Genomic DNA, 25921 nt, shown 5'->3' with positions numbered 1-25921 from the left:
GAAGAACTAGATACGCAAAAGCAATCTTCTTAAGGATATAATCAACCATAATCGTTCTATATATAATCTAATAGCTGTATTCCCATAAATTTCTCCTAACGTCGAAAATTTCGCTTCAAAACCCGGCAATTTCCCTACGTGCTATTTCCAAAAACAATCTGTCCATACAACCCCGTGGAACAATCACGATTAGCCGTAAAGTTATCCTTCAACCCTCGTCACCCCTTTCCACTCATTATTCAGCCAGCCATAAGTCGTGCATCATCGAGCAACAGAAATCATGTTCACCCTCTGACGGGACTCCTCTCTCTCTCTCTCTCTCTCTCTCTCTCTCTTTCGCTTTATCCACGGAACAAATCTTTTCCAGGCCGTTGGTCGACGCCAACTCCGTCGAAATTAAGTTCAGATTTAATTTAATTAGACAGAGAAAGAGGCAAGAGGACCAGTCAAGGACCCGGAGAACAAGAGTAGGCGACACGTTAGAAGAAGGTCGTCTCTTTTTCCCTCGGTCACGAATTTTTTCGTCGGCAGATCCACGTGTGCCACGTCCACCGCGAATATTGGATTCCGAGCGTCCCAATGCGACCGGGCTTTTTCCCTCCTGGTTCCTTAATCAAACGGAAATTACTCGCGGCGAGTTGTCACCGGATGCTCGAGAGCTTGGCCCGGTTCGCAGGAAAAAGTTTCAATCGGAATGCGCTAAATCGAATCACGTTCGACGCTCGAGTGGGAGTGGAGAGGGCCGCATGGCAGACCGGTTGTGTTTCCACCTGAGCACCCTTCATCATGAGCCGTCCACCTGGAAACAAAGTGACGACGACGCCAAGTGCCTGCTACCCCTCGAGTTCGCGTCTCGTCCTCCTCCCACCTTCCCATTTCCTCGTCCCTTTCACGAATCGATTACGCGAGTTTCTCCTTTACACCGTGTTTTCTCTGCTCGCCGTTCCACCCGCTATTAGCATCAATCGATTCACGGAATTAGTTCGGTGTTTTTCGCCAGCGACCGGATTGTAATCCAACTTTCGCCGCATACGAGGGTGGAAACGGATCGTGACGAGGGAGTGGAACTTTATCGGTTAGAAACCGATGAAATTTCAACTGAGAACGTGAGAGAGTCAACTTTTTTTCGCTGAGGTATTAAAGCTTGATTCTCCGGGATGGGACGGGGGTGTTAATTTATTGTAATAGGGAAATTTTCAAGTTCCGGTTTAATGGATCGATAAAGTAGCGTGGGAAGATTAAAGGTTGCCTTCACTCTTCCTATATGAACGTTCGTCGAGGAAATAATATAGTTTCCGAACTTTGTCATCCGCTAGATCGATAGGTACAAAGCCTTAAAATCCTATCGTTCGATTATAACCAGGCGATAGCCTCGCGAGTTAACTAACAGAATTAAGCAGAGTATCCATGAATCGTGAGAAGCGGCAAAATAATTGAACGCCATTTTCCCATCGCTAAGTTTCCGTTTTCCTTTCACCGTTGCGGAGAAGAAAACTTATGATAAATGTATGCCGCAGACAATCGGGCACCAATCAGCTTTTCATTTAATTTGATTGCAACTCAAACAACGAACTCGGCCCTTTCAACTTGAGATTAAAAATCAACATCGACGACGAGAGCAGCGTTGAAACCAGAAACGATGTATCGGTTTGATGATTGCAATTAAACAAATGATATCGAAGGACTCATCGAAAGGATTTATTGCGTTCGATCGTGGAATTTCGAAAAGGTCGTTCGAGTTCCTACGCTCGCGCCAATTGCTTTCCAATAAAATTTATGCTCTCCGTGCCGAGATACACATGGAATCGAACACATCAAAACGCGTGGAAAATCAAATAAACTCGAGGCTCGCGTTGCGTTAAACAAACAAAAATGCGTCCAAGGGTATAATAAATTTTATAAATCAAAGCGTCGTGGCTGGACAGGGCGATTGCGGTTCTTCAAATCCAACAACTTTTTCGCTGCTCCATTTCATTTTATTCGTTTCATTCGTTTCATCTATTCGAGCAAGAAAATTTCTCTTTAATTAAAATAATGACGCTGAGGTATTCTAAGATTACTGCGAAATATCAAATATACATTTTATAATGAACATTTCGTTCGATAAAAAAAGCAGTGGTGTATACGAAGTACATATCGCACGGAAATTGCAATAAAATTGAGAAACAAAAAGCTTTTCCTACCCAGCCAAGATACACTAGGAAACTGCAAACTTTTGTAAAGTGTAAAACTTCTGAAGAAAACATCAACTTCCTTTGTGTAAACGTAGGACAAAAAACATCAGGCTTCCAAAGGATCACTCGGAAGAAGACTGCCAACAAATCGAATTAAAACGATACGAGCAAAACCAACGAAGCGCTTTTCGTAGCTCGAAGTATATCTGCGGGAATTTCGAAAAACAAGAGCGAAGAAAGAGAGAAAAGAATGGAGAAGATAAGAATTGTATCGCGTTCGAAGATCTGGAAGGAGTCCGATAGGTCGATTTGAATTTAATTAAGTCAAGGCAAGGCATAGGCAATTTGGCAAGATGCTCGCATTACAGAAGCTGGGCGTCGTTAATCGGATGAAGTCTGCGGTCTACGTAGGAGCAGCAGATATCGCGCGATACTATGAAATGTCTTGAGATCTCGCGGGGGTTCTTCCTTCTCTCCTTTTCACCCTATCCGGTTGAAACGGCCCTGTGCAACCTTCTACCTTCCACCCCAGCTCCCTTTTCGTCTTCCACGCAAGTATTTGACTTTCAAATGGCGCCTAGGTACAGCCGATATAGCACGTTATAACCAACCACTCCATTTCGAGAAGCAATTCCGCTAGCTGACGAATAGCCATTACCTCGGACTAACGATAACTCGATTCACGGCCGGAACACGCTGGATTTTTCCAGGCTAGAATTTCGTTTCCTTTGTCGGCTGGTATTCGATTCACGTGGCCGGTTATTCGAGACCGCGCTATGAGCCCACGAGTTCGCGATATTATTTTTCTTACCCATCTTTCACGTCACTGGGGATTCTAAGTCGATAGTGGCTCTTCGATATATCGGAGAAAGCTTCAGGTTCTATATATGAAATGTCGCTTTTTCGAATGAAACTTTAAGCGCGAGTAATTTTCTAAAAACGTTTAACAAATAAATATCCAGGGGTACGCTATCGACATCGAATATGTCAGAAGTAGGCAAATATTTAATCCAATCAGTTCTTTGTCGGGGAAAAATAATTCGACACGAGATAATTAAACAGATTTTAAATTTCAGTTAAACGGAATAATTTCGTTAAAGAGATTTAATACAGTCCAGTTCGCTGGAAGAATAAATAATCACTGTAATCGGTTCTGATTGAGCAGTTACCGGAGAGGAGTGCCACCTAAAGACAAGTATCCGAGAAAGATCGGATGATAGATTAAGAGGTTGAATATCAAATCAAATCCTACACTGCTCGTTCGCCATTGGTGACGTTTATATACAAACTACAAAAAATTCCAAAAATTACACAACGATGAAAAATTACCGATCGATCTTTATGCAAACCAATTTTCCGCCAGCTTTGACAATAACACGAAAATCGGTTAAAAAACAAAAACCCGGGAAAAAACGGGCGAATGGTATGCGTGTTCTTCTCGCTTCCTTTCGTCCAAACAATTAACACCGCCATCCATATTTATACGCGCTGTAATTTTTCATTTTCGAACTCGGCACGATTTTTATCACCGCTTATACCTTAATGAATATTCATAATATTCTGCGTATATGCGAGTGTAGCCTGCAGAGTACGTAGAAGCGAAGAGAGGCAGCTCGTTTAATATTTATTCGCATTAAATGCATGATCGATGTCTGATCGGCGATTTCGAATTCATCAGTTACATTTCCACGGAGCAATTTCGCGATGATTGTTGGTCCATATGATCGGTACGACCAGCGGTGCAACGTCTTTCGTTCTAGAAATTTTTCCAAACAGGGCAACGCTTAGCGTATTTGTAATTTTGAAACGCGAATGTTCGTTGAAACGGTTCGTTTGCCAGCAGTTACACTGATACTCGGGAGCTCGCATCGTGAAATTCTCCGAACGAACGCAACAACACGCTTGGCACATTGTACGCGGGCGCGCGACATTAAGAGGCAGAGAATTGCCGTGCCTGTATATATTTTCCATGTGTGTGCACGTATACGTGCATGGTGTGCGGAAACATGGAGGCAGAGAACACTTCGCAAAAGTGTATCAACGTTTCCGTGGCACGCATTTCAACCGCAAGCGACTGCACTTTCCGGAACAGCAGCCGGAATAAGAGAGATGCACGCGTAAAATTTGCACGTAAACAGGAAGCCTTCGCCGCGAATCGCTTTGTGCTCCTCTCTTCTCCGTGGATCGAGACGTTAAGAATTGTACAACTGGAATTGTAGGATATTCTTGCGTCGGATCAAACGAGCAGGAATGGAGCCGCGTGAAATTTTCCACGATAAGCGGAAGCTCTTTTCTATGGAGGATTTGTTGCCTGAATGTTTAAGCGATACGGGCAAGAAAAGAAAAAAAAATGTTTCGTGGAACAGCGAAGGAAGTTTTATGCGATAGTTAACGTTGAAGAAATAGGAGTATCGTGGGCTTGGGCTGATTTTATGACAGACATGCACTTTTCATTTGCATCTTCTCACCTTCAGTTCAAATGTTTCAATGATTATTTTAATAAATTTCAGAAATTATTTCCAATTTTCTTACCTATATAATGAATTATTTGCAGAAATATCAGATATCTAATTCGCCTCATGCCACTGATTTTAGTAAGCTAACGATAGTCTATTTACCATGTTTCAGCGCGATAGCAGGATAAGTTGATATATATATATTCATCTCATAACAATCGCTGCATAAATCTTCGAAGAAAAAAAAAAAAAAAAAACAGTTGGGACAAGAATTCAATGAACACTCACCAAAACTTTCACCATGTATATTCTCCAGCTCTAAAGTCCAGCCCAGTCGAACGGGCAGCCAGGCAGCAGTTTAAAATTCCCACTGCAACGCGGCGTAAGTTCTCTCGCTGAAAGAAAAAAAGAGACAGTTCCACTTTTTTCTCCTTCATTCTCTGTACACCGGTTAATGGGAAACCGTCTGGTCGTGTTTGTCCGTGCAAATATTTTCGGACAACAGGGGGATGAAAGGGACAGCCCCGGCGCTGCTATTTACCATCGCGGAACGCTTCGAAAATTGGGTTATATAAATATCCTTCGGAGGTGTCGAGACCCGGAGGAGTTGTACTCCTGACGAAGAAAAGCAGGCCTCGCGTCTTTTCAATTCGAAACACGAATATACATGGCACATAGTACATACACATATACACCATGGATAGAATCGTAATTAAGAATTCGAATTAAAGCCCCGCGACGCTCTCAATTATTCCGTGCATTCATCCATACCATCTCTAACGAAGCAGCAGGCGAAACCGCCTGTTGCCTGCCGCTATTGCTGGCAAGGTTAACGAAGCTCTGGCACGAGAAAGAACGAAAGGAATAAAGAGAGCAGCGGCCTATTGGACTCTCGTGACACGTGCTCTCGAGCTTACGTAACCTGGATCCTCGCCCTCTCTTTGCATCCAACAACCCTCTTGGGGTATTCTTTCTCTTTTGTCCCCGCCAGCGAAACCAGCTTATGTTTATAATTTCATGTTGACAGGCTATGAGATAATGAGAGCACGTGTTTCAGATTCCACAACAACTTCCATAGATAACTCCTATATATGATAGTAATTTGTGACATTTCGTGCGCTGTGTGTACCTTTCGTATAAATAAGACGAAATTTAGGGCACGACTATTGACTTCTTGGTTTGATGGTTTGATAAGCGGGATGGAGGAGAGAGGGCTCGGAGTTTTGTATTATTGATTGGGAAGAAGTATTTGTCTTTGCTGGTGGATGAACGTTGCTGATTATGACAGATTGTTAATCGCACGAACACATTTAACTCGTGATTGGCAAGAAGAGATCTATTAGACTCCAGCGATATTTACTTTTGCGATAGTTTGGAAAATATTCACCACAACGTATTGTTTCAGTGCTCTACAAACAATGTCTAACACCAACTAACCCTTCGCACTCGGCTGTCCCCTCTGAAGGGCATCGTAAATCTAGTGAACAACGCGGATTCTCCTTTAAGGAGACACAAAGATGGTGATTATATAGCACGAAATTACACAAGCTCAACATTTTTTTAAAAATATGTCTCCTTGAAGTTTTGCCTTCGCGTTGCACGAAAAAAACAGAAAAGAAATGAAAAATCTTCTTGTAACAGAAGGTAGCGATAAAGCGTCGTTCTCCTCCCAGAAAGTTGCATAATTTTCTTATTCTTTTATAATTTGTAAATCAGTGCCAAAACGAAAAGACAGAAGTGAGAGTTACAATATAAGCAGCAGTGTAAATGAGTTAAATTTCGATGTATAAGTATTGATACGAAAGAGAACGAGAATAGAAGTAGCGACATTGTCCCACTTAGAAAAAAAGTGAATAAAACTTCGTTTTTCACGAAGAGTGCTTGAATTAGTGGCAGGAGATCAGAAGAAGGTCACCGAGTGTAAAGGACTAATCGTATGAATTTAATACATGTATAAGTTCAAGTAATTTTTCAACCAACTTAAGTACAACACAGAAGAGCACTGTCATTCTTCTTTAATTATCTGTAAATTTCTGAATATCGTGTAAAATTCCGTGCACCCTGTCGTACCAATTACGGGATAAGGAACGTATTTCGACGAATCATATTTTGCGCGCACACAACGCGAGGGTTGAACGGAGGCTAACGGCGAAATGGATAAAAGCGACGACTAGCAGGATAGTGTTTTGACAACACTACAACCGTTTTGTTTCCGCTTCGTTGCTACGAATTTAAAATTTATGATTCTTTTATCCGGATAAACGTATAATGCACAATAAAATGTGATTCCTCAAAAGAAAATTTTCTGGAGACCTATATCTAAAATGATTTCAATTTTCTTAATTGTTTTCTCCGTTACTAGCTACCTTTTTACCATCGAAGTATTGTAACTTTAATAGTGAACCATTTTCTTATTACATTATATTTGATCACGTTATACTGGAAATTACGAAAATGGCGGAGATGGAGATGAATCATTAGCTTAACCGTGTCGAGCATGTGGTTAAGACAGATTGATACGCCTAACTTTCGACCTATCGGATACCCATTATACACGATCGCTAGCAGAACCGTCATCAACCGCGATTAATCTACTGGCGATCACCAATTAAGTAACAAATGTTTATCGCAATTACCCAATCTCAGACGTTTAAGGAAAAAGTGTCTCACAGAACCAGTTGCGCAAATGAATCAATAGGTTAAAGATGTGTTATAAAGGTAATAAGTAATTGCACTGAGATACCGACCAAACTCCTAAATATTTTACCATTCGCAGGTTTCCTTTTTATTTAATTAAACCGGATCACAAGGCACGCGATCGACAAATCCAGCGAGCTAAAAGGAAGACAACCAAACCAGGTTATACGTAGTATCAAACGTTACACGAAACAAGTGAAAAGCAAAACGACCAACGCTATAATTATCCCGCGTATATACACAGCATTACACGTTCAAACTCTCATCTTTCAAAAGAATTTCCCGGACGTTTGCTAGTTTGCTAGTTTCCCAACGTTCGCCGCTCGTTGATTAGAAATTACCCGGTTTACTCTCTGCTTTATTAATGCCGTAGACCTATCAAAGGCCAGATAATTGCATCGTTTTTCATTTCCTTTTCTTCTTTTTTCTTCGTCGCGTAGACCGCGTCGACAGTTCCTTGTCCGGTTACTAAACGAAGTATTCAATTAATGCGCGTAGTATTAACATAACATTGGCTGTGCTACGAGATACCTGGAATTTTATGCGCCCACAATGCACACGTAAAGGAGAGCGCACTAGGAAAACAGAGAAGGAGAACAAAGGAAAAAGAAAAAGGAAAAATTAAAAAAATGCCGACTCTAGGATGCCGTTACGCTCTCCGTGTTCCACGGTGTTAGCATTTTTGAGTTAATTACTAACGTAGGAGAAAAGGAAATAAAAAAAGAAGAGAGAAAAATGAAAAAAAAAGAAGCGGAAAATTGCAGAATTAGGCAGTACCTACTGAGTGAACAACGAAAGTCTAGAGCTCTAACCTTTGTACCCTGCGCTCTAATGGGTGTACAGCCTCGGAATCGCGATACTTAACGAAATTCTAGTGTTTTCGCGTCGTACACGCGTGGCGAATGAAAATCCTGTAACCCCCTTGAATCTATACCACGAAAGAGAGTCGCACAGAACGATTCGTTTTTCTCTGACAAAAACTAACCCACTCATCTGATCAACTTTTCCCGTAATGGACAAAGGTAAGCAGGTAAAATTTTCGCGACGCATCAAACGAAATTTTCGTATATCGTTGACGAATGGTTCTGATTCGGCCAAAAAATTCTGCATTTAAATGAAGCGACATATCTCGTCTATCGGAGCGAATATTCAAGAAATTATCGAATAAAAAATATGATTTATGTTCAGACGCCTAATTATGTCTTACGTAATGCATTTTATAAATCAATTTCAATTTCATAAGCACGCTCGCAAACGCCAACTAATTATAAAGCTTCCATTAAATTGAACATTAATTAATTACTCGAATCAAAATAATGAATTACACTTTACATTTCCTTCCGTAAGACACGGAACAAATGTTGCGTTGGAAATCCCAATGTTATATAGGAAACGAAATACACTATCACCGTACATTAGCGATACATTTAAAGATATCTAATCTTAGACGTGATAGTTATTATATGTCATTGTTCATCTTTACATTGGTATTATTTCCGACGTCTGTGATCGTAAACGTCAAATAAATCTTAATGAATCCAGCCATATGAAGCCACCGTATCGCGTAATCATTAATTTCTAAGGTGATTAGATGGACAGATAGAAAAAGTGAATAACACGTCGACGGTTTCGCTGTAATTTTAAACATATGCACCGTATTGGATTACATCCAGACCCGAGTTATAGTTGCACCGTGCGTTCGCTCGATTCGAAATAGAATGACTCATAGACAAAGACCTTGTTCTAATTCAAAAACGAAACACGGAAAAGCTACGGACCGTGTCGAGTCACACCGATTTTACGAGACACGTTACGCTCCCGGTTATTTCTGCACGGGCCAAATTTCAGGAAGGTGTTAAATACCGTGAGCAATAATGTAGAAAATCATCTACCACGGCGAAATACGATACTGCCTGCTTTTCTCCAAGTACGAATAATATTATCTGCCAAATAATAAAACGTTATGATAAATCGTAAAGAGTTATCGAAAGGAACGGCGCGTATATTATTTTATAAAACGTCAATTCCATTATGTCCATATAGATACGTCTCCTTTATATTTTTCTCGAGTTTCGCTGCGAACCTTCTAATCGAATGAAACTAAAAGAATCGTATAATCGAGACGGAAGACTCGCAAACGAATTCAAAGGAAGGAACGACGAAAGAAACCGGTATCGCTTCGCTCGGAGTCACCAAAATGACCGCAATAATCAAGGATCATGGTGTAATCGAGGATCATAAGTGGCAAGGGCAATTAGTATTCACGTACAGCTATCGTCAGCAGCCGGCAATTGCCATTCTAAAGAGCCGTTTTGTGACTTTATCTCTGACAATTGCGCTACGCCAGTTGAAACTAATTCGACGAAACCATAAGAACGGACGTTTGGCTACGTCTCGTGGTATTACGGGGCGCGTGCTGCACGCGGATCTCGACGAACAGCTGAGAAGAAACCCGAGAGTACGACGAAGCAAAGTCAGCGTTGCTGCCTGGAAATAGCTTTGGCAACGGCCCCGCCAACGTGCTGTCTTGGTCCATAAAATGGAAAATTACTAGCGTGTTGCTTTTCTACACACGCTTCTTGTCGCGCCTCGTTCCGCCTCTCATCCCGTACCGTGGCTAATATAGATCATACACTAACGATTTCTGCTCGACCTGTCGTTTAGCTCGTAATAACGAAACTTTGTCGAATTTGTTGCACCTTATCCGTGGCAGGAATCGTGCCTGTTGAACCGTGTACACTGTGTACCTTGGTTCGTTGCTGGTTAATTCGTTGATACGTGATCTTTCGTTTTGGAAGGATAGAAATGTGTATTGGATTCTTGGTATTTTGTGTATTTCGTTCGTTAGTCAGTTTCTTGACAAACAGAAGGCTGGTAAAACATTTGATTTTTCTAAGATTACCGCAGTTCAAGAAATCAATTCTACCTAATCGAATAAGAAAACACTGTTCGATGTTCGCTCGTCTGACGATGGAGTGTATTAACAATCGAGATTGGTTGTATAAAATTATTGGCCAAGAGAGAGGAGATCCCTTTAATCAGATCCGATAATAATATTCAAAGAGGACGGTAAACTATTCGCTATCCTCGATAAAATATTTCTTTAGTTTGCAGAGCGCTTTCTTCGAGTCTCGCTCGGCTCTTTCGCCACGTTAATTTTCTACCATTTTAAACACGAACCAAAAGGAATTAATTAAATCAAAGATTCACAAAATTTGTTCTACTGCACAAACCTGGAGCACGGGTAAAGGGAAGGAAGGCGTTCCATCTCTACTCGAACACCGGGTCAAGATTTTAATCTGATAATTGTCACTTTCTGAGGAACTAAAGGCTGTACCCTGCGGACTGTCAAGTTCGCGTTAAAAATTTTCTTCCACTGTTTTGAGAACACTTTAACCCTTTGTAAAGTGGATCCGTATTATAATCATCGATAGTCCTTCTTTCTGCTTTGAAACGTTAATTGGAGAAAGTATATCAAACGAAGCAGATATTGGAATATAATTGTCTGTTCATTCCATTATCACAAATTCTCTTCCTTGTTAGAGAGATTTTTATCTGTCTGCATTGAAAAAGAGTTCCGGATAGATGCTATTTACACCGAACGCGTAAGGCATTCGACACTGTTAACAATCCCTGTACTCCTATCTAAACTTAACGCTCATGGTCTTCGTGCCAATCTTCTTTCTTGGCTTTCTAGCTTTTTAATTATTCCTCATGAGATTCTCGGTAGATGAGATCCTCATCTTGGCCTACTCTTTTTTATCTTGTTTGTTCGCGACATTTCTGACATATTTTTATATATTAAGTCGTCCGAAAAGTTTCTTTCGTTTTAGAAGAAAATAATGGATGCACAACACTTTCCGTTTTATATTATTTTATCGAATTACGTATGATCCATTTTGCTCTATCAAACTAAAGATCACAACGTTCGACAGATTAGCTTTCATGTTTGTATAAAGATGCGTTGTTGTAAAATGCGTGTCTGTAAAAGAAAGACACTTTCCGGACAACCTAATAGTAAATCTCGCCTATGATCTTGAGAGTATGCGCTGAATTGTTACAGGTTGATCTTAACAGACCCACCTATTCGACTAATAAGTTAACGTTTGATATATAAAATATAGCATTGCTATAAGTATGATGTATAAACGCCATATTATCCGTTGTAGTCCTAAGAATAGTACCATTATATATACGTATTCTTTTAACAATATACTATTATTCTCAGTCAATAATATTCGTAATCTTGGTATTGTTTTCTCTGATACTCTGTCCTTTCAATCACACTATATTACCATAACGAACTCTGCTCTTCGAATTCTCTAGAACTCTCGATACCGTACTTCTGAACACTTTTCCACCGTTACCAATCTTTTATTGCTTTATACTCTCAGATATACGTATCTCAAGTCTGACCTAAACACAGTACAGTTCCGTAATATAATGTCCCTATTTTAAAAATCATATCGCATCGATTGGAAGTGTGCAGCACAAATTTCTTAGATTTGCTTCATATTATACCGATTCGCTGTGTTTACCTATTGCCATAATTATGATCTTATTATCGCACACTTTTCTCCGAATATTCTCCACATACCTAACTCTCATATTTCTGCGCGCTGCCTTTTTCCCATACTATTTTTCCCATACTTTCTTCAGGTTCGAGACATACCGAACATTGTACGGTCAAAATAACTGTTTTAATCAGATTTGTTAATCTGCAAACCGTTTTTGCGATGTACTTGACTTCTTTGATAAATCCACTTCGTTATTTAGACGATCTTTTACCTCTGCGTGATTTAACTTGTAATTTAGACTTAACTTTATGTTTTATGTTTGTACGATACTTGGCGCTGAATTTGCTAAGTCGTATTAGACTTTTTAACTTAACGTATTTAACTTCATTCTACGTTTATCATAGCTTTTAACGTTTTTCTGTCTAATCGCCAATTGTAATTTTTCTACTGTGTAACAAAGGGCGTTAAATCGTTGATATTATAATAAATATTATTATTAGATTCTTATTAATATTAGTATTATTATAAATATTATTTTTCTATACGTAGCGATAGCATTTCCTTCTTAATACACCTGTGTAATATATGTGTACATATACGTGTGTGCTAAAAAGATACAACATATTGAATATCGAGTTACGACAAAGGGAATATTGGCTTTTTGTATTCTAAAAATTTGACTTAAAAGGCGTTTCAGAATAATTGGCACGTTATATTCTATCGAGAGCCAGTGTCAGGAATGACGAGCTGATTTCTGATTTCAGTTGCGGTTAGATAAGGGATGCTATAAAGTTTAAGTACTTTTCATTTCCACTGCACAGAAACTGGAGCAGTTTCATTTCGGTAGAATCGTGCAGTTGGGTGTCGTACGCTTGTATTGTATTGCGTGCTTCAACTAAAATAGAATACGTAATTATCTTTTTCGTTTGTTAAAGGTACAACAACACATCCCTCGAGGTGTGACGATTTTTCTGTCCGTAATTATTCCAAAGGTTTACAACACTTTTTAGATAAAATAGAAATACTAGGAATTTTATTCTTATGACTTCGTCGACTTTTCACCATTTCCACCTTTCATTCTTTCTCCGCTATTTATATAGCAAACGGCTAATTTAATTCTATAGAGAATAATATAGTAAGCTATAAAAAATCATCTCAATCATCCTCAAAAAAGAAAAAAAAAATGAGCAAGGTTTCACTTTTATCTAGAAAATTGTTCCATCCCCTTAATCATGGAGAATTTGATTAAGTGGTTTGTTCTTGATAGATTACCCCGCATATACCGCCGCCGTGGCGACGACAATATCGCGGCAGCGCAAGGCCGCGTTGTGGTTCAAGTATCAATAAAAATTTGTCCTCGAGTATGATTAAATTTCGCGGAGAGCTAATGCGTCAAATCTAGCACCTAGCTGCAGCGATGCATCCCTGGACGCTGCGCTGTACTAAATGTAATTCTAATTGCCAGTGACGCTGATAAGGATAATAAAATGACGCGAGACCAGAATTTCGAATGGAACCCGTAGAATTTCTGTACTGTTAACGTCACCGAATTTCGTATAAACTTTGAACGCAAAATGTAAAATGAACGATTAAAATATCAAAGCTTTCACGCGATAATGCGATCTTCTCCATGATATTATTCGCAAGGAAAACACGATAAAGTAAAAACTAAACTGGTGAATAAATAAAGTAACGACTCGAAGAAAGGAGAGTACACAGAAAGTTGTAACGAAACGGGTAGCATCTATCCCTTATCATTTACGAGATTACACATCCAACCTGTAGTATTATAATAATTTAATATTGTCAAACACAAATACGACCAAAAGAGAATTTGCACTTTCCTTCGTAAATTAATTGCAGGACGAAATTGTAATCGCTTAGCCATCCTAAATATACAATTCAAATGAATAATGTAATCTATGTTATTACCGGAAACACGATATGGATACTTCTCTCATTGCTTAATATCCTGAGTTTAACTGCGTTAAACAACTGTTGAAAAAAAGGCGTATTTCTAAAGCTGTACAAATGCGCCAGTTAATTACAAACTTCGCGGTAATTGTTACAACACAGCTCGTGTTCTCCGCGACAAGCACTTTTAATTAGCGGTGATTTCACGGGGAATTAGATAATGAAAATAAAACGTTAATAGCGTGCATTAATAACTCGAGAATGATTAAATCACCCGGGATAATAACGCGTCGAAATTCTCGCGTTCCGCGGCTACAGCAGCTCCCATTGACCAGCGATTGTCATCGACACTGAAGAATAATAAAATAATGCGCCGTGTATTCCCGATTATTTTCGAAAATGACTAGAGAAAATCTGTCATCTCCTTTCGCCTTCTCTTTTCCTTTTTTCAGTTCTAATACATTTGATTTGTCCACTAATTCCGATTCAAAAACCGTTTCCTGAAGAATGTATAAGAATACGAAGATAACCATAAGAGCGCTATATCTAATACTCTTATTAAGACTGAAATAAACTAGTCATTTTATCGATTTTATATCAAGTATAAAATTGCATTCCAAGAGAACCGATTTTGTATTTGAAGCTTTTACAATCTCGTACCACATTTTAGATTCCGGATATATAATTATGGAAAACGGTTCAGCATTGCTTAATTTGTGAGTTCCAACTGTACAGAGAGAAGTGTGAACTTGATCAAACGGTTATGCAATTGCATGCAACACGCGGGCAAGACACGAATAATACCGACTCGCTTCAATTCCAATTTTATATTCGACTCACAGAAATATCGATTACTGCGGCGAACTCGATAGAATTCGGTGCAACGTTATAAGGTTCAGTAACAATCAGTAATCAATCCCTTTCATCGAATAAACGAAACGTTGTTCAAGATTAAAGAAAGTTACCAAAACCAGATTGAATAAATTAAGAAACATATCCAAAGTCCTCTATCGTCACACTTTTTTCTTAGCTCTTTAATCTCAAACGCTCGACCGTTCCACGCACAACATCCTATCGCACGATGCCTACCGCGTCAAGATTGTACGTCTTCTTTGCCAATATCATCTATGAAACGATCTGAAAAGCCATGGAAAATTCACAACGAACGTGCAACTTCAAGTTGATCGTGAGAGAGAGACGAAGACAGCTTGGAAGCGTGGATGGCCAGTGTCGGTGGGACAATGTATCGCCTTTAATACCGCAATCTCCATGAAACCTGTTCCGCATCGTAGTCGAACAAGAGCAACTGGTACTACCCGAAGCGTTCGCGGACGTGTGAAAATCGTAGAGCTCGGCCGTGGATCCGCTTTATTCGCCGGGGGAACTACGCGAAACTCGACACGTCAGTTGCGGATTCCGGCATGTGTCCCGTCGATTTATCTCACACACGTGGCTCAACTTTCGGTTCCGTGGCCAGGCTATGATTTCGGTTCTGTAGAGGGAAGTTTCGCGTGCGAAAACCCGAAGAACCGACGAAACTGCCAGTCGATCGCTGTTGCCCCGAGGATATACGCAACTGGACGAGACAGAGGGACCACACGGCATCGTGCTTTTCCTAGCGAAGAACACTGGGAAAATATCGTCCGGTGTGGAAAACAAAGTGCGACGAACCGTTCGACACGGAGTTCGTTGCCGCGGCAGTGCGCTTTAATGCTCGCTTGGGAACCTCCCGATGTAATATGCAACGACGTGGATGGCGACGCGGCGCGGCCGCGTTCGACCGGAATGCAAACGCGTGCACGCGATAATCGACGCGGTTGTAATTGAATGCGTGGTGTAAATCGACCGATTGATGAATGAAATATGAGCCGTGATTGAAATATGCGGAATGGAGGAGGAGAGTTTCAGTAGTATTTGTCGATATTCACCGATTTCAGGGAGGAAATCTCCTTGTCGAGTGGCGTTGGATTTTCGATATTTTAAGCTCGCGACGAGATTCTTAGTTGAATCGCTTAGAAGATAGAATATTTCTAGGAACGGTATAATGTACAGTAGCTTGATGGGAAAAGGGATGATTTCTACTGAGATTTTGTTTAAATACAGCAAAGATTAAACTACGTATGGAACTCTCGCGTTTGAAAATTAATGCAGCGTAATTGTAAGCGACTTTGTAGGAGTCTGTGAGGAATTATGTAGTTGGAATGAAGTTGAGTTCAAGTTAATTACAAGAGCCAGAGAACTCTGTGAAGTTTTCTTGAATTACGCTGTCTGTGCTCTCTAACTAATATCGTCAATATGTATTTCCAGTAATTAATTTATGAATTACGAAGGAAAGAAAGGGAAAAATATATCGCTCGGAGACGGCGATAAATTTGAGAGACTCGGTCTTTTCGTTACTATTCGAAACGCATACGAGGAGCAATTTTGACACGAAGTCCCACGAGTTACTAAAAAAACGTGCCGCAAGTTTAGTAACTTTGTAACTATATAACATTTTGTACTTTAGGAGCGTGCACCGAAGCTCCAGTAAATTTCAAACACAGCCAGATTCAGTGAGCAAACTCACGCGAATAGTCTAAGCAACGATGCTGATTTATTTGATAGCACTTTGAATGAACCGTAGGTAACCAACGTCATAAAGTACAAAAAGTTTACAATTCAAAAAATACTAACTGAGAACATAACGAAGATATTATGATGAGATGTAACGCTATTTTACTTAAATATTTGTTACTTTCACGTGAATTAATGTAAATCCTTGGAAGAGGAGAGATATTTAATAAGCTTGTTTCTTTGAAAAGTTATTTCATTCCTTAAAATTGCCTCACATAGCTGGATACAAATAGACAAACATCAATTCTAAGATGATAGTATGTAAAAAAAAATGGAAAGAAAAATTGGAAAACGAATTTCATATACTCGGACTAGTTAACCTCGTAAGCATGATTTAATAAATTTCACTGATGCGGTAGCGGAGATATACGAGGCGAATAAACGAAACACTTCGTAAACGCAGGTGCAAATTCGTTATATTCACATGCAGATTATCTCGCGTGCCCATTGCCGGGCATCCGCGAAATTATGATATAAATGGAAATAACTCTGATTAATAGTTGGACTGGCAAAACGGTTAACGTGACCTAGAAGATATTATTAATGGTTACTTTTACAATAGATTCGGAATTGAATGCGACTAAAATGATGAGCTGATTTCGTTTGCGTCACGAGTTGTATAAATTATTCAGCGATCCCGATAAAATGCATTGTGATTCTCTACTTCTAGCGTCAAATGAGAATTCAACCCTACTCACTCAACCCGTTCTCGACCCTCCTACTTCCTGTTGAAATACATTTTCCCAAAACTTCCATCGTTACCATTGTTATCACTTTTCATACTACGAATTATACAGTTTCCATCAATCTCCCGAGTAACTGGAATTACTATACCTGTAATCGAAATTACGGAACAAACCGTGAATTTGCTGGTCCGGAAAGTACTGTAGCCAACAAACTCATAAAACATTCGCTAATGAGCATATATTGTGTTATGGAAATAATATGGAGTTACGTGATTAGTATTACAGTTTTAAAAATTTGAAAATAAAGAACAATTATTCAGTTCCATAGATTATTATGGGTGTAGGGCTATTTCATAAAATTGAAGTCTTCTATTTCTATTTCACTTATTAAAAAAAAAAAAAGAAAAAAGAAAAAAGAAAAGAAAGAAAAATTCTAAAGCGTCCGAAATCCATCGATAAGAAAGAATCCTATTCAGATTTCAAGTCGTGGCTGTGCCCCGAGCATTAATTAACGCGGATCACGTAGAACGCGGATCTTCGAGGGGGAAGAAGTCTCCGTTAACCCTAACAACTTGAATCCTATCGGTATCATTAAAAATAGCGATTTCAATTGAAATGCAAATTACGATTTTCTCCCGTGTTCCGGTCGATATTTGATCGCGGTCTTTTATGTTTTTTCTCACATTCACAGACGAAATTGAGAAGGCGAAAACGACGGACAATACTTTTCGCGCATCTCTCACGAAAAAGGTATAAACTGTGCGGGTAACATACACGAGAAAATCCCGAGGGACTAATATAATTTGCCTCTGTATAAGACATCCCCTAATCCGTGTACTCGCGCGTTCGCACACGAGCTCACGTGCGATTCCAGGTTTTTCTTCTTTCGGAGAAACGCACAGAACGAAGGTTTGTTCCGCGCCGGGAAATTAGATTATGTCTCTGGGAGGTATAAGACGACGGAATAACCCGATAGACGACGTTAATTTTTGCCCAGGGAAGGACTCGGCGAACGTCCGCCCTCAATTGACCAAGATAATTGTCCACAGGGGGCTTGAACGGCGTTTGATGAAATTTATAGATTTCCTTTCTTTTTTCTTTTTCCTTTATGAGACGATCTCTTATTTTTACCGTTAGTTTATTTCTTTAATTTTCGAATGTATGATGTTTCCACTCCAGATGCTCTAAAATCAAAAGAAATTGTTTGACAAATTTATTTGAACATTCTGTCTCTTCGCGATCGCTTATGACGGTAGGAAGAATACTACGAAAAATATCGAAATAATAGGAATTGTACCGTGTCCGTCCTTATAAGGTAAAACGGTATTTTATCGAAGATATTCGTTCCCCGTTGTTCCGCTATAAACAGACGTTCGAAAAAGAAGGAAAATATATATTCGGCAATCTCTCCTGGGAACCATAAGAATTGGTGTCTTCTAATTCGCGTGATCGCCTTCTGCGCACGCTGTTCCTTGAGAAATTCGTTCTATGGGTCTTTCAGAGCGTTGCAGCTTTTCAAAATTTCATCTCGAAAACAAACGGGACAATGCCCATGTCGGCGTCGTCGCGGCGATCCGACACAATGTATTATAAAATATTCCGAAAGCCGCAGTGTACATTTGACATTCACGGAAATCACGTGAAATTCGGCTAACATCTTTCTAATCAGAAGAGTGAAACATTTTCTCGCTTATTCATACATATAAAATGTTTCTCGAGTTCTCCACATTCATTCTGTTGACATTTTCCTTGGCGGATCGGCTTAATTCTAGACTCGATAACGTGGAATTCGTTGTATATAAAATATAAAAACGGCAGACAAAAATAATGACAAACATAATAGGTTTAAGAATAATAGAGGCGAAGCGATCGAAGTAAATTTAGCGAAGCTAATTAAATTATTAGATTTAATACTGTAGAAAACTTGAGAACACGTTTCTTATCAAGTCGTGTATCCAAGCTTTTCACCAATGCTCCATTTAACAAGACCCTTTCAAAAAAATCAAATCTCGGTATCGTTTGACGTGTGACAAACTGAGTTCTTTATCGTTCGAGTTTCTGGCAGAAAGTCCAATTCGCGGACGGATGAGCCGGGCTTGAAGCGACAGACGTGGTATAAATTCGCGTAATTTTCTACGATGGGATTCCACGTGTCGACGTGGAAACGTAGCTTCCTTCTCTCATTTACTCCACCTATATCTGACTTGAAAGCCGTGTACACGTGTATGGAGAATAGTGTGAGCATCGGCGAAGATGAATGGAATGAAATACAGGAAAGCATTGCAAAGAAGAAGACGTAGAAGGATCTACGGGCCAAGTTCCTGATTTGAAGCAACGAAATAGGAACCTGAAAAAAGCCTGAACCCTTAATTCGAAGTCGAATAATTATAAAGAGATAGTCGATAGTTGTAGTCGAATTACAGAAATAACAGGATTTCTAGATCCTTATTTGAAACTACTTGTCGATGTTTTCGAAAATATTTAAAACTTTTAAGAATGTCGACGAGGCAAGATTATTTTCAAAGCTATTTTTTCGCTCAATTGAAGTAAATAGTAATCAAGCAAAGTGAGATCATCCCGATGGGAAAAGGTTGTGCATTACGTTATAACATACGATATTAACATACGATATTAACGAATAACATACGATAAAAATGAAACACGTGTTTCTGCATGTTGAGTAGATGTTCGAGACGAAAGTGGGAAAAGTGGGAATAAATAAATAAGTGCGTCATTCTCGATCTATTGCAATTACAAGCATAATATTAGCACTGGAATGTCTATTCGTGGAAATATTACACATCCTCACATCGACTTCTTTTCTGAGAGAAAATTGAAAGAAAGAAACGAGCGAACGTACAAATAAAACAGGAGACGGGAGAATACAGACGGATGAACATTGCTTGTTTACAGTGAAGTTACAAGCAATTTGCTGGTAATTTCACTGCATCGCGGCAAGTAGTATGAACCGCGCGAGATCAGACATGCTAATATTCCTTCAATTTACAGTTGCCGAGTATTAAGCTGTATTCTTGAGGGAACAAAGAGAAGGAAAAAGATGCGGGAAAAATATCAGGCGTCATAAAGAATAAAGAAAACAGCGGAATACGAGGAAACAACAGATAAAGAAATTTATAACAGTCTAGAACAGCAAATTAGTAGTATACAGCTTCATAAGTCAGACGTTCTCCGACGGTTTCATCGCCGAAATCTTCTCGTGCCCGTGTTACTTGGAAGTTACCATCATCGCCGGTATAAATTACTCGTCAGAAAAGACGGGAAATACGGTAGAGCAAACCCTTCGAAAATCTGTCCAATAAGATTCTATTATAATACGAATACAGTGTATTATCTAAATATATTTTTGATCTTTTTATAAAAATCGGTAGCAAATGCTACGAAAATTAACAAAGATGTATCACGATATAAGTCCGCGAAAAATTAAAAAAGAGACGCACGAGCATTCGCAGATCGAATCAATGGAAGTTTCTTATTTGCACAAAGAATTGATTTTGCTTAACGTACATAGGCATTCGCGGAATCGCAATGGTCGGCCATCCATTTCCATACAAAGTCCGGAAATAAAGAAAAGAAGAGGTAAAAAAGGGGGAAAGAAAGAAACAAAGATCCATCTCGATTTCTCGCGTAGCAGAATCAATTGTGCAATCTTGCAGCGGCCGCGTCAAAATCGACGAGATTCAACGAGCCAATACATTGGTAAGGACGCGCGGCAAAGCTAGTGAAACCAGGTCAAGCAACGAAACGAAACGAAACGAAACGCCCTCGAACACGAAAATCCGACGAATAAAAAAGAAAAACGAAAGAAGCTCAGCCAATAAAGCCCGAAAAAGGAACGACGGACCAATAAATTTTTCCTTCTTCCGTTGGAAAGGGAATATCGACGACAACGCTTGTCGTGGCGACGAAAGGGATGCCTGTCGCCGACGCGAAATGCGAAGAACAAAGGCGAGACACACGTGTATCCCCGACACCTGTACTATACAACTAGGAAACGAGGTTGCAGTGATGCGCGCGCGCACCAAATCGTGGTCGACACAGTGACAATTACCGGTGGCAGCCAGCTAGCCTAGCCCCCCTTCTATCTCATACATTAAAGATGTCGCCGGTTCCCTGACAATACCTGCCAAGATTGCGTCATATGTTACCCCGTGAACAGAGGACGGGAGGGTGAGTCGTTGGAAACGAAGGAACGAGGGCGAAAGAGTATCTTGACGCAGTGGCTGGCCGGGCTGACGGAACGATTTGAATTTTGCATTAAACATCAATGCGTAAATTCCACCCCATGTTTGCCCCCCGCAATTTCACCTTTATTGGATATAACCGTGACCTGTGCCCGCCGACATTTCGACACCCTCCAGACGACCGAGTAGGCGAATGCAGACCAAACTCCGTCAAATCGTGCCACTCAACCTACCCAAGCTGTATCGTTACCATCTCGTTTTCTTCCTTTCTCTCGTTTCGATCGATGATCGAAAGCAGGTCCAAGGTTCCTCGAATGGTTTCTCGTAAAGGTCGTTCGAGAAATTTAAGGAATGGCTATAAGTGTTTTTTTTTTATTTCTGCGTCTGATGATATTGGTGACTGGATTTTTCTATGGATGGATAATGGAAGATTATTGTCATCTTATAATTATCGGGATTAATATCTGGGACGAAGGACACAACAGATCGAAAGGCAGCACGTCAGAGAGCTATTCAACATGGATACTGCATCGTGTGCTTATGGCATCTGAATCGCTATTCAGGGTGGAGGAACAACACGCTAGGAACAGGTCTAAGCCACAACAGCATCAACGGCAAGAAATTTCCGCGAGATCGGATCTCTGGAATCTGTAATAATTACGTGAAATTTCCACAAATATATATTTTCGAGGAAATTATCCTCCGCCATGTTTCTTGGAAAACTAACATTTCTAGATTGTGTCACTTTCGAATGAAGACTGTGTAAGACGGCATACGTACGACGATCCCATTATCTGGAATAATTTTCCGGATGATGTGTGAAGAATGTAAATTAAAACCGTAAAAGAAGGAACAGCAGCGGGAATAGCGTAACGGGAGTTCGTTTAATTTAAGTAATACGAGTTGAGTGAACGATACGACAGATAAAAGTAACAAGTCCACGTTGGCAAAGCTCCAATGCGGCATAACTGCGAGCGATATGCAATTTTACTCCGTTTGGTGCGCATCGGAGAGGCCTGTTAATTAGATCAGAATCTACGCGCGCGAACGAGAAAAATATGTGAATTAAATGAATGTCGAACGGCGCTAATTAAAATGGTTTTTGGAATTTAAGTGCGTCCTCGATGCGGCTGAATACATGGGAATTTATACGTTCAATCGCTTACGGACGGAAATAAAATTGTCCAGTTAATGAATCCGCAAAGGTCTTCATTAAAATCGTATGATTGGTCGAAAAAATGTTTGTTCTATCTCTCATTCCTGTACGACAGTGGTATCGCGAAATCTTTCTGTAATTTCATATCGTGATTATACGTATAATACGTATGATTCAATTTCCTTTCAAAAAGCATCTTATTATGGAGGGAAATTCACGTTAATAAAATTCAGATTCATAGGTATGAGAGAAATTATTGAATCAAAAATTGTAATTATTCGTGGAAATCGTCGACGTTTCTCGATTGACGATTGCAGTTGCGTTATGTTTCAATCAACGTAACTAATTTCAACCGCCAAGTGTTATAAAATATCGCCTCAATTTCTCAGGTGTGATCGATCGACCGTCAAGACGTAAGAATGCGTCGCGATTAGCACAACTGGCGAATTGCCCAGTCGCGTCTAATGCAACGCAAATCCTCTTAGCGCTCTTCCTCACGTTCTTTCTTTCTCCCCCTTTGTCTCCCACTCGACCGATCATTGTCACGCGTAGCATATCGACGACGGATAGCGTTCATTTCCTTGAGAAGGAAATACGCGAACGAGTTAACCACGAACCTGCGATCATCCACCAAAGTATCATCCGTGCATGGTCACTCGATTATTAGGTTGTTGCGTAACAAGTTTCGCTTTCGAAGTCTCATTTCGATCGCTTTAAATAAAGAATCCCAAAGTTTGAATGGATAAAATAAAATACAAGAAGCACAGAAACGTGGTTAAAGGTATAAAGTAGGGTACATTGAAAACAATAAAAATCGACGCCAAGTATATTATTTATTTCTGAGGATTATTTATTTCAAAGAATATGAGATTCCTTTAAATAATTATATTTCTGGAGAGCACAGGAAAAATTGCTTTCTTACGACGAAGGCGAAACAGCCATGAGACACTTTGAGCGAATACAATGCGTTTTGAAGGCGGCCTGCTATATTTAAAGCGTTGGTAGAATCATTCGCGAAGAAATATCGCGCGACATACCAGAGAAGACAAGAGCGAGATACGTAAGAATGCAGTGAATACCGTTGAGCCTATGAAAGCAACTTTCATGTATTTCACCTTTGCCGATACAATACTGAATAGGTTATAGGATACGCGATATAAGTGTCGACATTTTAAACTCATCTTTCTGTAAACCTCAGAGCGAGTACTTAGAATTTAAATGCATTGCTTAAATCACTTTAAGCAGGATCGTTGAACAATCTCAAATAGAACTTTGCAGAATTTTAAAAAGAGCGCTCGGAGGTACACAGATAGATTCGAAAGCAAATAATTTCACTTTGTGCTGGAATGTTTGACGAACTAATTTCAGAAGACTCGACTTCCTTTGATCTTGCAGTTTTTACGATTTACTACTGACTTTTCAAACCCGTGGGAAAACCGTTTTCTTCCCTTCGGTTTCTGTTCGTTTCAGTTTTAGATTAATTTCTCTCGAAATATCCGGAACTTCCCCGATACGCATAAAATATACCGAAAAATTCTTATTTACTGAGGGGGAAAAAATTAGGTCATCCTGCATAAGTGTAGGTTCTATATAGGTTGGTAAAATTATAGCGTTACGATACGATTAATATGCATTATACCTTAATGCATAGTGCTTAATAATTAATACATTTATCGTCGAATGATTTCGAGCAGATAGTCGATAAATTCTTAACGACAGGAAAAATCTGCTTGTAAGCCTCGTAATTCCATACAAAGTTCCGAAATTCACGAGCGGAATATAATCAGAAACTACACAGCCATAATCCAATGAATTATTCTAATCACTATTCAGTTACGATTCGAGTTACATACGATACGCCGCGGGATTTAATCGGAAATAAGCACGCTGCGGCACAATCGTTACCCCGACGTAATACTGTGGTAATGACAATAGTCGTGCAGTTAAACGATATTTAATACTAATTATTTGTTACGTTGTTCAACTTGACATTTATAGCACTCCCTCGCGCTTGCTCCTGATTATACAGATTCTCCCACTAAAATGTTCTTTTCAACTAAATTTCTTTATTTCGTTATTTATGAAACCAACGAATATTTCGAGCGAAACAGAAAGTGACTCCCTGTTGATTAAAAGTTCCGAGTGCTAGATATTTTACCTTCGTTACAAGTGCTTGAAATTAATTGAACAGGTAAAGTGATTTCACAGAATATATTATATTCTGACGATAGCAGCTGTGAGTACGGATTTAGTCATTTTTCTTTTTTATCTAATTAAAGTATAAACTTCGCGTTACGAATTTTGCTAAAATTACGCGTTTTGTCAAATGAACTCTACAACTGAAAAAGAAACCCAATCCGTAAAATGAAAAAAAAAAAAAAAAAACAATTGCGCGTAAATGATGTTACGTATATTTTTACACAATGTACGTATTTCTGATTGCTAACTTGTCTATCCAACTTTAACATCACACTTCCGATCGCGAACATTCGATGCGAACGTCACTCGATTCGTTGAGAAATCTCATTACATTCAATGAATTACATTAATTGAATTATTACGATTTCACGGGTGCATGTACACGCATAGTTTCGCACATGGTTGTTCGTCAGAATTAAAGCCATTAATTAAATCCTATTGGAACGCAAACCATAACGTCAATCCGTCAAATTCGATTCGTAATCGTTCCTCATCAATATCGAATCTAATTCTAATTATCCGTTAGCTGCGTTGAAAAACGTTCTTAAAAATGACGGCAAACATTTTATCTTATCCACTCGAACGCGTTTTGTTCAACGAGAGAATCGATTAAACGGAATCGAATTTAGATTCGTTTCAGGTATCTTTTCGTCCGTTTCAATTTTCCAGCGACCACGAATTTCGAGGCACGATCTTGAAAATAACTCGAGCAAGCCGGAAGGAGTTGGCTGTGTTTCATTACGTTCCGACATTTTTTGCCAGATTTCCAGGGCGATTTTCAATTTAACCACGCCTGCAAATTATAGCCTCGTATATTACATCGATGACGACAGCGGCGAATTGTAACACACGTCGCGTCGCGATGCATTTCTGCTTGTACAGCTTCCCCTTTCTCTCGCTCCCGCTCTCACCCTCTTGCTTCCTCTTTCAGCCACCCTCTCCGAATAATTAGATAATTTTGACATGATAAACGATTCGGTTGTAACGCGTTCCTGCATGCTACAAGCCCTCCAAAAATTCTAGCCGCTTGTCACGTTTAATGCTAGCATAAATGTTTAAATGACCGCGCCATCTGCATCCCTGCATTTTCTCTTAACGATCCTCCAGCCAATAATGTAAATTAAATCGAGCCGTATTTTATTAGAAACGTATGAAAATTCACCATTCCTTTATTAAAGCTAAGTGTATCGGTGCCGATTAATTAGCATCATAAAAATTCTGAATTTTAGTGGAAACTGAAATTTCTGAAAATCTTGAAAAGTTTTTATCGTTATTTATATTTTTATTTCGGACATAATGCCACTTTT

General features: G+C 39.5%; 1 protein-coding gene across 5 annotated transcripts in view; it reads right to left on the bottom strand.

Annotated features, from left to right (window-relative positions):
- Positions 1-25921, bottom strand: part of LOC138186635 (uncharacterized) — a 246228-nt gene that overhangs the window by 120192 nt on the left and 100115 nt on the right. For 3 of the 5 annotated variants that reach the window (XM_069126688.1, XM_069126689.1, XM_069126691.1), the window contains one exon: positions 4919-5025. The exons of 1 other annotated variant lie outside the window; for it this stretch is intronic. In XM_069126688.1, the coding sequence (XP_068982789.1) occupies positions 4919-4933 (15 nt within the window). In that variant the 5' untranslated portion in view covers positions 4934-5025. Of the gene's footprint in view, positions 1-4918; positions 5026-7587; positions 7796-25921 lie in introns of all 5 variants that reach the window. One more of the 5 variants, XM_069126690.1, reaches the window with a different exon arrangement.

This window comes from Bombus flavifrons, chromosome 14 (assembly GCF_040668555.2).
Source record: "Bombus flavifrons isolate JBK064 chromosome 14, iyBomFlav1_principal, whole genome shotgun sequence".
NCBI lineage: Eukaryota > Metazoa > Arthropoda > Insecta > Hymenoptera > Apidae > Bombus > Bombus flavifrons.
Note: the sequence above shows the minus strand (reverse complement) of the source record. Positions and strands in the feature narration are given on the sequence as shown.